At 53.2% G+C, this 15,938-nt stretch overlaps 7 protein-coding genes and 1 non-coding gene across 8 annotated transcripts; 5 read left to right on the plus strand and 3 right to left on the minus strand.

Annotated features, from left to right (window-relative positions):
• Window positions 1-80: 80 nt before the first annotated feature.
• Window positions 81-923, plus strand: An02g02630 (uncharacterized protein; the record flags this gene model as incomplete). The annotated part of the gene is made up of 1 exon (XM_059746143.1): window positions 81-923. One exon carries the CDS (start codon window positions 81-83, stop codon window positions 921-923), a length of 843 nt encoding a protein of 280 aa, XP_059599926.1.
• A 620-nt stretch (window positions 924-1,543) lies between these two features.
• Window positions 1,544-2,692, plus strand: An02g02640 (uncharacterized protein; the record flags this gene model as incomplete). Its single annotated transcript, XM_059746144.1, has 5 exons — window positions 1,544-1,631; window positions 1,755-1,987; window positions 2,135-2,172; window positions 2,231-2,383; window positions 2,443-2,692. 5 exons carry the CDS (start codon window positions 1,544-1,546, stop codon window positions 2,690-2,692), a joined length of 762 nt encoding a protein of 253 aa, XP_059599927.1.
• Window positions 2,693-2,775: 83 nt separating this feature from the next.
• On the plus strand, window positions 2,776-3,582 carry An02g02645 (hypothetical protein; the record flags this gene model as incomplete). Its single annotated transcript, XM_059746146.1, has 4 exons — window positions 2,776-2,862; window positions 2,923-3,162; window positions 3,217-3,318; window positions 3,529-3,582. The coding sequence occupies 4 exons, from the start codon at window positions 2,776-2,778 to the stop codon at window positions 3,580-3,582; spliced, it is 483 nt and encodes a 160-aa protein (XP_059599928.1).
• Window positions 3,583-3,701: 119 nt separating this feature from the next.
• Window positions 3,702-5,510, plus strand: An02g02650 (uncharacterized protein; the record flags this gene model as incomplete). The annotated part of the gene is made up of 6 exons (XM_001399369.3): window positions 3,702-3,738; window positions 3,831-3,866; window positions 3,942-4,453; window positions 4,517-5,033; window positions 5,086-5,393; window positions 5,445-5,510. The coding sequence occupies 6 exons, from the start codon at window positions 3,702-3,704 to the stop codon at window positions 5,508-5,510; spliced, it is 1,476 nt and encodes a 491-aa protein (XP_001399406.1).
• Window positions 5,511-6,238: 728 nt separating this feature from the next.
• On the minus strand, window positions 6,239-8,276 carry An02g02660 (uncharacterized protein; the record flags this gene model as incomplete). The annotated part of the gene is made up of 7 exons (XM_001399370.3): window positions 6,239-6,294; window positions 6,336-6,367; window positions 6,571-6,629; window positions 6,700-7,278; window positions 7,345-7,800; window positions 7,876-8,123; window positions 8,186-8,276. 7 exons carry the CDS (start codon window positions 8,274-8,276, stop codon window positions 6,239-6,241), a joined length of 1,521 nt encoding a protein of 506 aa, XP_001399407.3.
• Window positions 8,277-9,086: 810 nt separating this feature from the next.
• On the minus strand, window positions 9,087-9,158 carry tRNA-Arg (TCG). The gene has a single exon. It is a non-coding gene; the product is annotated as a tRNA-Arg (tRNA).
• Window positions 9,159-9,342: 184 nt separating this feature from the next.
• An02g02680 (uncharacterized protein) lies at window positions 9,343-12,924 on the plus strand (the record flags this gene model as incomplete). The annotated part of the gene is made up of 3 exons (XM_059746147.1): window positions 9,343-12,040; window positions 12,086-12,459; window positions 12,532-12,924. 3 exons carry the CDS (start codon window positions 9,343-9,345, stop codon window positions 12,922-12,924), a joined length of 3,465 nt encoding a protein of 1,154 aa, XP_059599929.1.
• Window positions 12,925-13,724: 800 nt separating this feature from the next.
• On the minus strand, window positions 13,725-15,689 carry An02g02690 (uncharacterized protein; the record flags this gene model as incomplete). Its single annotated transcript, XM_001399372.3, has 2 exons — window positions 13,725-14,525; window positions 14,583-15,689. 2 exons carry the CDS (start codon window positions 15,687-15,689, stop codon window positions 13,725-13,727), a joined length of 1,908 nt encoding a protein of 635 aa, XP_001399409.3.
• Window positions 15,690-15,938: the final 249 nt, after the last annotated feature.

Consider the following 15,938-nt stretch of genomic DNA (forward strand, 5'->3'; position numbering starts at 1 on the left):
CGCCTGCGAAGACAAGGCTCTCTGTGAAAGATGAAGCGGCCCTCCCCTCGTATATTGAGGTGGGAAACAGGGAGCTCACTATGCTTCTCAAAGCCTGCCTGTCGATAACACAAGGAACAGCCGCTGCAAAGGAATACTGGCGGTACCTTACGAAAGGAGATGACTCGCATAAGGTCGTACCTGACGCGGTTAGCTATCACGCATACCTACGCATTCTACGTGCTGCGCGGGCTAGTCGTGAAACCGTGGAAGTGGTACGCGATATGACTCGGGACCCCAACGGACCTACCGAAGGAAAGACCTTCCGCATATCCATGGCCTCATGTACTCGGGACCGCAGAAACCCCAATGTGTTCAGACACGCCAACGAGCTTCTGGATCTCATGGCCAACGGCATCGTGCTTCCCGATGCTCGATCCATAACTCAATATCTCGACTTGGTCCATTCGCTGGAGGATAGTCCAGATCTACTGATGTCCCTCGCTGGCCTTGAGTCGGGAGCAGACGCCAAATCAAACAATCTCAGCGCCCTAGGCGTGAAACTGAAGGCCAGCCTAATCACATCCGCCGCAGAACGGCTCTGTACCCTGATTCGGGACCTCGATGAAGCCGTGTCCAGTGAACTATTGGGGCAGAAGTCTCGACAATCCTACCTGGCCCGGGTGGCCAAGACCAATCCGGCGGCTGTGATTAGAGGAGAAGATGCCCTCAAGGCACTTACTATGACACGAAGATTATTTGACTCGGTCAAAGAATTCAAGCAACATGTTCCCCAGGAGACCTTCAAAGAGGTCCAGCGCCACGCCGAGCTTCTGAAGAAATACTCCGACAAGAGCATTATCACGAAGTTCCGGAAAACCTTGGTCGGAGCGACCGAGGAGCAAATGAACAGATTCGCAGAGCGAGAATTACCCAGCCCATGAGTTCCTACTTATTGATCCAGTCCAGTCCTATCAGCCGAGGGCCATTCGGATCCTTTTGCTTCATCCAAGTGGATCTATCTAACGCCATGTTGCGTGGTCTCCACTCTTATTCAGTACAAAGTATAGCATAATCGGGCGTTATAGAAAAGTCGATGTATCATAGCACATTTTGAAGGGGAGGACTATATGTATAATACTCTTGGAACATGAACATAGTACTCATCATCTTTTGGGCATATATTCATTTAAAACAATCCATTATTTAGTTATAGATGTGTCGATCGACAGTTAATTGATGTTTCAGATGGGCTCTTCCGCCTGCCGGATTCAGCCCGTGCTTGCGTACGTAAGGAATGCCACTCTAGCCTCTCCGACACGGGCTGCTCTGCTCGTGCCAGCCCAGCTTTCTCCAAATCCGAGTTCCATTGCTAAGTTCCTCGTACCTTACCTCGCTTTGCGATTACCATCCTATATTCTCTGGGTACAGCCGGTCTGTCCAGCCCAGTGCAATCCACTAAGCAGTCCACGTCAGCCGGAGCGGGCAATGTCCCAGTGACCTATCAGTACTACTTCCGCGACACCCAAACCCAACCAACGAAACCACCCAGAGGACAAACACCATGGCCAGCGTACAACCACACTACACCCACGGGGACATCCGCGACGATGAATCGATCCTCGACGACGATGTGATTGAAGCTGATGACGGTATGTGAACTACCTACCTACCTACCTAGCTAGCTAGCTACCTTCCCTTTGTTTCCGATTCATCCCATACCCCATGTACCTATACATACATCTTTTACTAACATGATGTGTCTAAAATCCCAGCCATCGAAGCCGACGACCCCCTCCATGACACCTCCGATACCGCCCCCCTCCGTGGAAACATCCAGCCCGAAGCCTCGAGCTCCGCTCGCGGCGGCGGAAGCAATTTCTCCAGCAATTACCTGACGTCCACGATCGGCGGCGAAGACCGCCGCGCGACACAGAGCACCATCGACGAGACGGTATGGGAGACGCTGTCGCGCGACTTGCGGGTCGTCTGGGAGAAGATGCGCCAGGTGTTGTGGCCTAAGTATCTCATTGGGGGCATGTTGCAGCGCGGTGGGGGTGGAATTGGTGCCGCGGAGAGAGGTGAGGCTACGGGCTTTGGGGGTGGATTGAGGAACATGGTAGGACGCTGGCCGGATGCCGATGTTGTGTTGCAGGGTGGGATGAGTGAGGGGTTGAGAGATTGGGATCTTTGGTGAGTTTCTTTTACATCTACTGTTGGGTGTGTGGGATGTGCTAACGGGTGCTTCTAGGGGTCCCTTGATCTTCTGCCTCCTGCTGAGTATGTTCTTGTCGATGCGCGCCAAGGATGAGCAGTCGTCGCTGGTGTTCTCGGGCGTTTTCTCCATCGTGTGGATTGGGGAGGCGGTCGTGACGTTGCAGATTAAGTTGCTTGGTGGGAATATGTATGTTCTTTACCCAGATTGGTAGATGAAGGGCAATTGCTAATGTTTTCTTCCGATAGCTCGTTCTTCCAGTCGGTTTGTATTATCGGATACACGCTCTTCCCTCTGGTCATTGCCTCTCTATTGAGTGCCTTTGGCCTTCCGACTATTGCGCGCATACCGGTGTATCTCGTGCTGATTGCGTGGTCGCTGGCGGCGGGCGTGAGTATCCTGGGTGGTTCGGGCGTGTTGCGCAACCGGGTCGGCATTGCGGTATACCCGCTGTTCGTGTTTTATATTGCGATCGGGTGTCTCTGCTTTATCAGTTAGAATGGATTGATGGGAAGGGGCCGATGTCGTAGGCATGGTATCGGTGGGTGAGGGTGTGGCTTGAGACAAGCTGGAGGTACAAGATGAGGATGATGACGGAGGAGTCAGTCAGTCAGTCAGCGTGGATTTCTATGTTGTATCAATTCCGGATGATTTCCCATTTGCGATTTGTATGTTCAGAGCAATAGAACACTGTTCCAATATCTATCCCATATGATTGTACTTTGTAGCTGCGGGGTGGAGAGCGAGCGGTGACCGGAGCGACCAGCAAACCGAGCTTGTCCGCCCGAGCGAGACAACAAAGCACTCCGTCACCCGCTTGCGTCTGTTCCTCCGACTTCGTGGGTTCCCCAAACGCCGCCCTCACCTTTCTAATCCCCTCTTTTCCCTTGCGAAAACGCAAAAAAGGAAGACAGAAGGATCTACGATACAGATACCTATCTGTTCCCTCTGTCCAGACTCTCTCTGCAGTTCGTCCTGCCCGACCCCCCCGTTCCTCCGTCCGACTCTGACGTTCCCCTCAGCCTCAGTGCTTGATTGCTTGCTTGATTGCTAGCTATCTATCAGTGCGGGCTCGTCCGACCAGACTGACTCCCATTCAACGTGTACGATATCTATTTATCTCTGTTCGTACTGTCCCCAGTAGATCTTCTGGATCACCCCTCCCCCTCTGAGCACATCGCATGGTCCTGCAAGCAACCTCGCATTGCGTCCGCGGGCCGGCCACTCAACCAACCTGATCTGTCTTTCTTCTATCGCGAGAGAGCTTGCCTCCCTATGCAGCTGCTTACGCTCGCTTCAATGGGCTAACCTCGTCTGTTTACGTCATGCTACAGAGTTCAGTTATCGGATACACTCGACTCGGTTCTTTTGCTTTATCGCTTGCCTAGAACGCATGTCCTCGCCGTGAACACGCACAGTTTTCTTGCTCCGTTTTCCCTTTTCGGTCGTATCGCGGATACATCATTATCATCGGCAAGCGTTGTGAATTTGTCCCATTCATATTACCATGGCTGCGGATCCTGAGCGGAATGGTGGGGTTGAAGGTACATATCATTTACCTCTTGATCTGAATTTTTCGTCATTTGCGGTCGCGGAGGGTCCTAGACGAGCAGATTGTACTGACCAGTGGGGATAGTGGACGAGACGAAGAAGGAAGTGCTGGAGCGTCAAGGTATGTTACGTTATCTTTGGTTTTGCGAGTCATGTGTGTGCTGTGCTGATAGCTAACCGCTGACTACTCCTACAGCTGCAGACGACTCGCAAGCATCCGACAACGACGGCGGTGAGCGCCCCGTCCGCCACAAGTTAAAAGAGACCTCGATTACCTCGGCACCCAAGGCTTCGACGGACAGCGACGCCAACATGACTGGCAGTGCGCAGGAAGGAAGTTCCAGCAGGGCCAGCAGCAGAGGCAGGAAGCGATCATTCGACGAGGATGAGCCCGAGAAGAACGAAGACGATGCAGGCCACCGTCGCAAGCGGTCGCGCGACTCGAACAGCGAGGAGGAGAATGCGAATGCGGATGTAGATGTGGAAATTCCATCGCAGCCACAGAAGGGGGAGGAAGTGACACGGGATATTGCGGTTCCGAAGAAGAAGAGAAGCAGAGATCAGTTGGATAAGGATGAGTCGACGGTCGGTGCTTCGGGCGAGAAAGCAGACCAGAACGCCGCGGAGGAGACGTCGACGGAGAAGTCTGAAGTGGAAGGACAGCCCGAGAAGAAGAGACACACGGATGATGCGCGAGAGAAGGAATCGGTAAGTGTCATCAAGGTATGGTATGGCTGAGTACAGAAACTGATGCGCTGCGGCGCTCGACAGGCTCCCATTACCAGTGCATTTGCGAACACATCGTCGGTTTCGCCATTCGGGTCAATCGGTGCGAAGGCCAAGGAAGAGGAGGCATCGAAACCTGCTGCTGCCACATCATCATCTGCTTTTGCTGCGTCAAGTCTGGCTGCGTTCGCCAGTTCCGAACAATCACCCTTTGGCTCCCTCGGAAGCTCCACACCCTCTGTCTTCAAATCTCCGGCATCGACGGACTCTCCTCAGCCAGCTGCTACTGGATTTGCTTCTGCAGCCGGTACATCGGGATTCGCTGCACTGGGGTCTGGTTTCTCCGGGTTCAGCGGTGGCTTTGCGGCGGCCAAGCCCGCGGGTGGACTTACGAGCTTTGCTTCCCCTAGTGCTCCCAGCGTTCTAGGCGGCTCCAAGACGTCTGCTTTCGGGGCCCCTGAAGAGGAGGAAGAAAAGGAGGACGACGAAGAACAAGCGGGTGACAGCGGCCCGGGAGAGTTCGAGCAAGATAAGACGGACGAGAGATTCTACGAACGTCCGAGTAAGTGGTCTACCAGTCGTCGATTCATTCGGCTAAGCTAACGAAGGCGCAGTCGAGACTGGCGAGGAAAACGAGAAGACATACTTCTCATGTAAAGCCAAGCTGTTCCATTTCACGAACAAAGAGTGGAGAGAGCGCGGCATTGGGACCTTCAAGGTCAACGTCCGCGTCACGGACGGAGTAGAGGACAAGAAGGCAGCTCGCATGATCATGCGCGCAGACGGCGTGCTGCGCGTGATGTTGAACACGCCCATCTTCAAGGGAATGACGGTTGGTGATGGACAGGGCAAGGAGCCCAAGTCGAAGCAGATCAACCTAGCCAGTTTGGAGAATGGCCGCTCCGTTCCGATCTTGCTCAGAGTAAGTATCCCCTTTTCTGCTTCTATATCTACGTAAGACTGACGCCCGTAGACCGGAAGTGAAGACCTCGCCAAAGAGCTATACCGCGTTGTTCGCGACCTCCAGGAATACCAGTGATCATGCAATAGTTGCAGCACACACAAATGTGTCTATTGGATACCTTCAAAAAGCGACAGTAATTTACTACGACTACCACCACCGCCACCAATACAACCAGTGCTAGTCCCTATTATTGGACTGGAATCTAGGAACTACTACATTATCTACATAGGAAAGAAAATTAACCGAGTGGGTTGGCATTTTGCATTTGGGCCGAGGAGTCAAGAACCGGGGTTGTCTTGTCTTGCGTGGATTGGGGAATTACCATCACCTATTTATTTGACTTTACTTTTACTTTCTTTTGTTTATTTCATTTACTTTTTTTTTAGTATACACACATTCTCTTCGTGTATGTTTTCTTTGGTTTAGGAGGTATTTATTAAGTACCAAGTTGTATGCTGTATGCTGTATTTGAAGATGACGCTGGTAGAGAGAGTAGAAGTAGATAGGATAGGTACAGAGTAGACCCACCGTATAGACTGATCTAGCCTACCTAGTTCTTGATCGACATTTCACAAGAAGCTACTTACTAAACCAAGGAAGTAAGCTAGTTAGCAGCTAATCTTATCGCGATCAGATCAGATGAGATGCTATCATGCAGAGTTGATCAGGTGGGATGTCTGCTTACATGCATGCGCGTGTATGCATTTAAGGCAGCAGGTACGAGTCATTTAGTGCTTGCTACTTGTCGATTCGATGTGTCATGTTGGCTGATAGCTCACATCACTTGCTTGTTGCCTATCCTTCTAGTACGTTACTGATAGTAAATCCGAATTAGACTGTCTGCTTGCTACAGTTGAACCTGCATACGGTGTTTTGATATCTATGTTTACTTGGTGTTACTATGACTAGTAGTACTTTGTAGTAGGGACATTCTTTAAAGTATAAATACTGTATATTGATATTTGGTAGATGAGGTATATGTGCTAACTATCGCTCTGCGATAAGTGAGATAAGTGATATCTGTGAGAAGAGAAGCTCTGATAGAGTAAGTGGTCAAAATGAAGGGAAAGAAATGCAAGAAGACTTGAAATCCTCTGTCTGTCTGTCTGTCTGTCTGTCCAGCAGCAGTACATACCTCGGCAAACGATCAATATGTCCATAACCCATATACACAAACCCATAATCAAATATACCCTAATGATTCAGAAGAAAAGAAGTGAACAAGAATAAGAATAGAAGAAGGGGATAATCACTGCGCCTTTACCAACCACCCCACAGCCCCCAACATCAACCCCGCCAGCACCACCGTCAGAATCCACGCTCCAGCTCTATCCCCCGTATCAATCTTCTCCTTCGCCGTCGGGTCCTTCTCATCTTCACTCGTATCAATATGATGTTCCGCCGCATCCGGATTCTCATCGATCGTCTGCGGTCCGGAACTACCATCCCCCAACATCATCAACGCCCCCGTCACTCCGCCTAACGCACTCATCTGTACTTCTAATCCCATACTTCCGTCCCAGGTATCCTGGTGCCAGCGCACGCCGCACAGGTTCTCCAATCCGTCGCCGGTCCCCGAACACTGCTTTGAGATGGCTGCCGCGGAGCCTTGCAGTTTGGGGAGGATGAGATCGTGAGTCGAGGGGACGAGCAGCGCCGTGAAGGCAAGCCACATTGCCACGTACCCCTTGAAGCCGAGTTGGTTGCGGTCGCAGGACAGGATCGGTTCACAGGTTACTTCGGAGAGGACGGTGCCGTTGTTGAAGTTCTCCGGGAAGAATTTGGTGGTTAGGGAGGTGAGGAGGTTGTTTACTCTTTCTTCCCATTTGGTGGAGCCATTTGTCTATTTCATTTCCTTTGTTAGTTGGGATTCTGATCGGAAGGGACGTGTCGGGGGGAAGGAACATACGTAGTTATACATGAACGCCGCACCGGACAGATACGTCCCGTAATTGTAAGTCCATTGGTTATTTCCCACGTCCTTGCAGTTGGCTTCGTTTGAGGTACTATCCGCCACGTTCCATATCGTTGCATTCGTGTTCAAGAGCGGTGTCGTCGTCGACCAGTCGAAGATCTTCTCTGCCCACTCGGCATACGTATCGTTCTTGGTGAACCGGGCGAGTCGGGCAGAGAGCTCGAAGAGACCCCCGTTCGAGATGGCGTTCTTCATCGTGTATCCCGCCTGGTAGGGCCAGATCTGCCAGCGCATGCCGCCGTCACAGGTGGTGTCGTCCCAGCGGTTGACTTGCATGTTGAAAACGGCGCGCGCGAGAGACGTCCATGAGGGTTTGCCGGAGACTTCGGGGAAGCCGGTTTCGGAGGCGGTGATGGCGGCGAGGCCCCAGAACATTTGGTCGTCGTTGCCCTGTAGACATAGATATGTCATTAGTCGAAATGCTAGCTAAGAACCAGGTGACGTTGGAGGGGGGAGGGTATGTACCAGCCATTGACTGTAGTTGGAGGAGAAGTAGTCGTAGTTCTCGCCGGCTTGGAACATCAGGTCATGCTGCACGACGGAATTGTAGGTGTCGACGCCTGAGGCCTTCCAGAATTGGATCAGGGTCATGAACATGGCCCCCGCAATGTACCAGGTGTCGGTGAGCTTGCCGGGGATGCCTTCGGTTTGGTTCTGTTTGTAGAATTCCATCAAGGGATCGGCGATGGTGGAGCCGGCGTTTGCGAGGGAGTCTGTTGACATGATGATTAGAGATGGACATGTAGTTGAGGGATTGGTGTAGGTAATGACATACTGGCATCGTTGACTTGTATACCCAGGTCGGAATATGCCCGTTGACTGTGTAACAGGAGCAGCAGGAAGGCGGTTATGTGGTGACTGCGCATGGTGAAATGGGTGACTGACGGATGACCATCCAGCTATGTTGGAGAGTACAACCAGACAGACAGGAGAAGCAGCCGAAGTGATAGAAGCGACCAGGCAGCCATGATGGGATTAATGGTGGAATTTTTCAGGGGGTCGGACTGAGACGCCAAGGGAGGCAGAGACCCTTGGCACGCCTGGCCAAGAGCGACATTTTGGGCGAAAACGAAGACAAGCTGTTGGGATGCTATATTTGGGACAAAGGAGCGTCGTGGTTGGGTTGGATGCGGTTCTGAGGGATGGCCGGACCAGAGCAAGTTATCTGGATAGACGATGGACGAGTAGGAGGCTGATGATGAAGGTGATGAGCATTCAGGGTCTCAAGAACAGGACCCTTTTTTCCCCGGATTCCGCATAACAGACCTGTTATGATCGCCGCCTGACAGCCCTAAACGGGTTATTATTAGCGCGCGAACCATTCCCCAACTGTAACTGAAACAGAGACACGCCCAACTGACACTTGACACTTGATCAGAGCTCCAGTACGAGGAACCGTAGTTCGCTGTCTCACCTGTAGGATTCTAATTAGAGAAACAGTAAGCTAGTCGCCGTGTTGAATAATTGACAGTCCAGATGCCCATAACTGGTCCTCATGCAAAGCAAACCATGCGCTCGGATGTTGTGGCATCTCAAAGATTCATACTCAATAGAACGGTCACACATTAACAATGGCCACATCAATATGACGTTCACATTGCAAGATTATCTTTCGGAGATTAATCCCACCCTCCAAAAGCAAAAACAAAAAAACAATCCGCAAGCAAAAGAAGATCCGACCGGAACGCGATTCGAACGCGCAACCTTTTGTGCCGAAAACAAACGCGCTACCATTGCGCCATCCGGCCAGTATTCCTGACTAACAATGTCCGACTAGCCTTGTTGTGTACTACAAGTGAATGACTATATCGGCCGACGTCTCTTTTGGGTAATATTGGTTGCACGTGACATCGCGTTTCTGCGCAGCCGAAACCTGCTTCACTCCGACTATATCAGAACGCGAATCCACTGCATCCACAATGGGGTGTCGTTATGGCCGACTCGGAAGCACAAGCAGACACTGAAGATATATCATTGGGTCGGAAACGAGCCCAAGATGAGCCAGATCCAAACCACGATGCCTCCGAGCATCCCGACCCCATATCCAACAGCGCGTCGACAGACCTAGCGCCAAAGAAAAGGCAACGCCGCCAGCCCCCTTCGAAGTCACAGGTAGAGACGCCGGAGACGGAAAACAGCGTCAGTGCCAGCTCAACCGCAGAGAAATCTCTCAAAGGAAAACCCGCTCAACCGAAGCGAACTCCGTCCGCCCCATGGCCCGAGGCGTTCAAGAGCCTCTCCCGGACACACCGCGCCCTGAACCTCGTGTATACCTTCTGCTGCACGCGAAAGCACTTTGCCACCACATTCGACAACATTAAGAATGCGGTGCAGGCGCAATTGCAAGGTCAAGAGCTAACAGTGGAGGATGTTGCGCGGGTGAAAGTCCTCGTGCCACGCGCGGTGCGCTTCGAGTATGTCGATGAAGCCAAGCTGGAGGTCATGACGACTGGAGAGCGTGAAGCAGCACAAATAGGCTTTGGAAGGGATACACCCGGTGATGCGGGCATGCCCACAACAAAGACGCTCCTCTTCGAGCTGCTGGACGGAGATCTGAAGAGACAAGTGAGGCATCCGCAGACTGGGGAGCCAACCAAGCCCGTGCGGCGCATGAAGAACGAGGATCTGAAGATGCCGGTATACAGCCAGAAGCAGATGCTAGACTTGATCGAGAAGCGAAACAAGAAGTTCACAGATGCAATCGATGCCTTTCTCGTCCAGTGCGAAGACGAAGCCGTCGACCCAGTCGAGAAACTGGAGACTGAAAAGAACGCCTGGATTCCTCAGCCGCCGGAGGAAGATACCCCCATCACTGCACCCTCCACTCTCCCACAACAAATCCCCAAAGAACGTAAATCTATGTCAGAGATCGTGGAGGAGATCCGCCAAATGGACTGGTACACAGCGCAGATCGTGCCTGAAGGACACCGAGTCTTCGACCCCCAGCCAGCCATGTACGGCGAACTCACCTTCCCACTCTCTCAGAACCTAGTGAACGCCCTATACAACACCAAAAACATCACACAGTTCTACTCCCACCAAGCAGAAGCCATCAACCACCTCCAAGCTGGCCACCACGTCATCGTATCCACCTCCACCAGCTCCGGCAAATCCCTCATCTACCAAGTCCCCATGCTGCACGAACTCGAAAAGGACCCCTCCAGCCGCGGCCTATACATCTTCCCAACCAAAGCCCTAGCACAAGACCAACGCCGCAGCATGCAAGAGCTCCTCCAATTCATGGACGGCCTACAAGGCACCCTAGTCGAGACCTTCGACGGCGACACTCCAATGCCCAGCCGCAACCTCATCCGCGACGAAGCCCGCATCATCTTCACCAACCCCGACATGCTGCACATTACCATTCTCCCCCAAGAAGCCGCCTGGCGGACCTTCCTCCAGAACCTCAAATTCGTCGTTGTTGACGAGCTCCACGTCTACAACGGCCTCTTCGGCACACACGTCGCCTTCATCATGCGTCGTCTCCGCCGCATCTGTGCCGCCGTCGGCAACCACACCGTCCAATTCATCTCCTGCTCCGCCACCGTCGCTAATCCTTCCCAACACATGCACGCCATCTTCGGTGTTGACCCCAACTCCATCCATCTCATTGACTCCGACGGCTCCCCCTCCGGCCGCAAGGAATTTCTCTGCTGGAACACCCCCTACAAAGACCCCAACGACCCCTCATCTGGCCGCGCCGACAGCGTCACCGAAACAGCCCGCCTCTTCTCCCAACTCATCCTGCGCGGCGCCCGTGTCATCGCGTTCTGCCGCATCCGCAAGCTCTGCGAAGTCCTTCTCCAAGCCGTCCGCACCGAACTCACCTCCCTTGAGCGTCCCGAAATCGCCAACATGGTTATGGGCTACCGCGGCGGCTACAGCCCGCAGGACCGCCGCAATATCGAAAAAGACATGTTCGAGGGCCGTCTCCTCGGCATCGTAGCCACCAATGCCCTAGAGCTGGGCGTCGACATCGGCTCCCTCGACGCAGTCATAACCCTAGGCTTTCCCTACTCCATCTCCAATCTCCGCCAACAGAGCGGCCGCGCCGGCCGGCGTAATAAGGACTCCCTGTCTATCCTCGTCGGTGACCGCTACGCCACAGACCAGCATTACATGCGTAACCCGGACGAACTGTTCACGAAACCAAACACAGAGCTACAAATCGACCTGTCGAATGACCTCATCCTCGAAGCGCATCTCCAGTGCGCGGCTTACGAAAAGCCCCTTTCCCTTGCCCTCGACGAAACCTACTTCGGTCCTCAGCTCCCTTCCCTCCTGGAAACCCGCCTCCTCCAAGATAAATACATCCCCTCCCTCTACCACACCCACCCGCGCTTCCTCCCCTCTCCATCCCGGTCCATCGCCATCCGCGATACCGAGGACCAGCACTTCGCCGTCATAGACACTACGAACGCCCGCAACGCCGTCCTCGAAGAAGTAGAAGCCTCCCGCGCCTTCTTCACCATTTACGAGGGGGGCATCTTCCTCCACCAGGGGCAGACGTATCTCGTGCACGAACTAAACACAACGATGTACTTCGCCCGCGTCTCCCGTGTCCATGTGGACTATACGACCCAGCAACGCGATTACACTGATATCGACCCCATCGAGACGGAGAACATCCGTCTGCTTTCTTCCTCCAGCACACCCACATCCACCTCATCCTCAGACTCAACCTCTACTTCACAAACCAATACCAAAAGTAACCATACCACCGTAAGTAAAGCCTACTTCGGCTCCATCCTCATCCACGCCGTGGTGTACGGCTTCTTCAAAATCGACAAACGAGGGCGTATCCTCGACGCCGTACCGGTGGACAACAACCCACCGATCGACATCCACACGAAAGGCATGTGGATCGACATACCCCCCCTAGCTCTGGAAATCCTCCAATCAAGAAACCTAAACATAGCAGCGGCGATACACGCAGCCGAGCACGCGATCTTATCACTCTTACCGACCTTCGTGGTATCTTCGCCCGGGGACGTGCGCACGGAATGTAAGGTTGCGAAGAAGGAGTTGGGGAGGAAGTTACAAATGGCTGTGCAAGAGGCAGGAGGGGTAGGTGGGCTGGATAATAAGCAGAAGAAGGAAAAGTTGCAGAAGATTCTACAGCCCCCTGCGAGACAGCGGCCCGCGAGATTGACGTTCTACGATGCCAAGGGGGGAGCCTGTGGGTCGGGGATTGCGGCTAAGGCGTTTGAGTTTGTGGATGTGTTGTTGGAAAGGGCTGTGAGGCGGATCGAGGCGTGTGGGTGTGTGATGCCGCAGGGGTGTTTGGAGTGTTGTTGTGATGAGCGGTGTAAGGAGATGAATGAGGTGATGAGTAAGGCTGGGGCGGGGGTGGTGCTGAGGTGTTTGCTGGGGTGGGAGGTGGATGTAGATGCTTTGCCGTGGGGGGAGGAGATGGGGGTGGGAGTTGGAGATGGTGTTGGGGAGTTGAGGGGGGGTTTGGAGACGGTGGTGCCTGCTGTTGAGGTGCCGGGGAGGGTTGGATTATCTAGATAGAGATCGGGATGGTTCTGGGGTTGGTTCTTAAAGTGGATACGTATAGTGGATGGGTTCATTGTTCTGTATAATATTTGTGTGTAGACCGTATATTGGGTATCTAGCGCATGGGTATGATCCAATGGGTATGTATGTATGTAGGTACGTGAATAAGCAGACAGATCTTCCATCCAATCTCCTTACTCCAGGTAAATCCTCGTTTGGTATCCGGGTATCAAAATTCGTTCCGGTCACGCATGTCACCGTGAGAGAGCAAACGAATGTGGGTTGGGTCATCAGATAACCAGAGATTATTCATTAAGGCGTAGCGGCGACCATGCGTGACCGGGTGGTGGAGGAGGGTATGGATCATCGTTGGATTCATTACTGGAATATCCAGGGCTGTACTTGGTTGGGTGTGATTGTATGTATATACTCGGTTCGTTATGCACAGATGAAGAATGTTGCATCTGTTGTGCAACCAGCTGCAGTTGTACAGCAGGCTGTCATGGTCGGCCTTCTGTGTTCACCGACGCGGGACTCCCCTCGCTGGAGGTGTCGTCCAAGCTGATGTTCCAAAATAGCGTCTTCATATGGCTGACATCCTCGCCGAAGTTATCTCGAGGGTGGCTCGTGCGTTCTTCCGTCATCGCTCGCACCTCACGGATGATGCTCGGGTATCCTTCGTCGTCTGGCAACCACCAGCGATTGACTTCGGGCTTCTGCCACGAGGCTGCCAGTGCCGCCCGGAAAGTGGCCGCAATAACGTATCTGATCGACTACAATTAGCTGACTTCCAACATCTCCCTGACTTGCAACACTCACCCGCTTTGCTCCAGCTGAGCGAACTTCCTCCGCGCCCACATAATGTACCGTTCATCGCGAGGACAGAACATGGCGGCCATTCCGATGCTGTTCTTGAACGCCAGGATGCATCCGCTTTCCTTCATGGGCCATCGATCAACCGCCTCCATTAGCCGGACCAGCTCCACCGAGAGGGATTGTAACTCTTCCACCGATGATTGCCTGACCGAAAGAAGTGACTGATACTTGTACATGGCCTTGGTGGAGTAATAGTCAACCCACGTCATGTTGACTTCCCACAGGGGCCCGTGGTGCATTCCCCCGGGAACATACGGATCCACGACGTCGTCCGGGGTCAAGGGAACCTGATTAGGATACTCCCGCACGGTGTAATCAGAGTCGTTGAACGATTCTAGGATGGTTCGTACCCTTTCCAAGGTCTGCCCCAACAACTCGTTCTGGATAATGAACTCATTAACTGGAATCAAACCGCGCGACAACTTCGCATATAATGACGCCATTTCCAGGCCAAACCGGCGGTTGATCGAATTCGCCAGCGCCAGTTGCTTCGTTGCATCGTTTGGATGGCGGGCGGCTTCCTGAGCATCATACTCCTCTTTTGCAACATACCAATCACGACTTAGGATCGTCTCATTTCCGGCCAAAATCCCTGCTACCACGTCGAATCGGGCGTACCAAACGAAGATGTTGCCATGTAGCTCGTTCAGGTTGGCAGACTCCGGCGTTAGGATCTCCCGCACCAAGGCGTGAGCAGCCTGATGGTGGCCAATGAGGTTGACCCAGTCCCCGACGGATTCCTGGCGAGTCAGTAGGGTTCATTTGCAAGAAGCATAAAAACTGGCTGAATGTCTTACCTCGAATGTGGTGAGGACAAGCACCGTGATCAGAGTCGCCTCATTATGCGGCTCACCCGAGCCCAAGGACTTGCGCAGGAGCTTCAACGCGAAGTTGTAATATTTCAAAAAGGTGTATAGTTTCCCACTGTTGTTTTGAACACAATGATGATATGCAGAAAAGCCCACCACGGCATACAGCAGGGGATCATACTGCAACGCCAGCTCAATGATACTTTGATGGACAAACCGGTCATTGACCGGTTTTAAGAAATAATGACGGTACGTGATGAATTCTTGGTGGTAGTTGAGATAAAATCGCAGGTCGTCCGGCAGATGTGCTATACTGGGCAGAGTGGATCCATATGGTTCGGGCAGGGTGACACCGACACTGGCCGACCGAGCGCTTAGCGAGTCGTATCTAGATGACGTATCCGAGGACGGGGACGGCGAGTTACTATTCTCAATCCGTGCACCACCCAAGTCGGTCGCAACAACATGCCTCCCACCCTGCTGCTTCAAAGACTGACCACTTTGTCGTCTGGGGAGGTTGGGTTTAGACCATGTGGGTGCGGCTGTTGGGGACAGTCGGGTACTTGACACGACACTAGTTCCATCCTCATCCTCGTCGGCGATGGGCTCCAAGACGCGGAAGTCCTCGGATCCCGGGTGAGCGGAAGACTCATTTCCACGCAACAGTGATCCTCTGGGCTTGGACACGCTACGGGTTCCTGACTTGGATGCACCTGTGGCTGACGGATAGACGCAGTCGCGGTTGCCCTTCCGACATCTGTCGCAGACGGGACGTGCTTCGTCGCACTTGATGCGACGGGATCGACAGGTGAAACAGCCACTGCGAGTACGCTTATGCTTCTTCTGATCGGAGGTGGGCTGGAGGAGCGACTGGGCCTTCGGGGGCACGGACGGATAGGAGGCGGCGACGGCGGCGGGAGGTAGCGGCGGCTGGGGTTGCGCGGATGGATTGTGCCAGTATGCGACACTATCGGGATATTGACCGGATCCTAGGATGGAGTAGGCGGAGAGAGGAGCGTTCTGGTCCTGTAGCGACAGGAATGAGGGAGTATAGCCGGTCAAGGCGGCCTGGGAACTGGAGTATGGAGGTGCCATGGTGTGATTCGCATCGAAGAACCCAAGCGGAAGAGGGTCGAGATGGCCGGCATCGACTGCAGTCGTTCAGCACCGGATGGATGGGCACCGATGGCGGGGAGGCCCAATCCGCATAGCCAGCACGCACTGAAAGAGAGCTGATGGAGGAGAGAATTAACAGGAGGAGGATGTTGACTCAGAGATATGCTGGTGAAAATGGAACACTTGGTAGCAAACAAGTTGGACTCCGGGTAATTACAGGAAACAAAG

This window comes from Aspergillus niger (genome assembly GCF_000002855.4).
Source record: "Aspergillus niger supercontig An02".
In the NCBI taxonomy this organism is placed as follows: Eukaryota; Fungi; Ascomycota; class Eurotiomycetes; order Eurotiales; family Aspergillaceae; genus Aspergillus; species Aspergillus niger.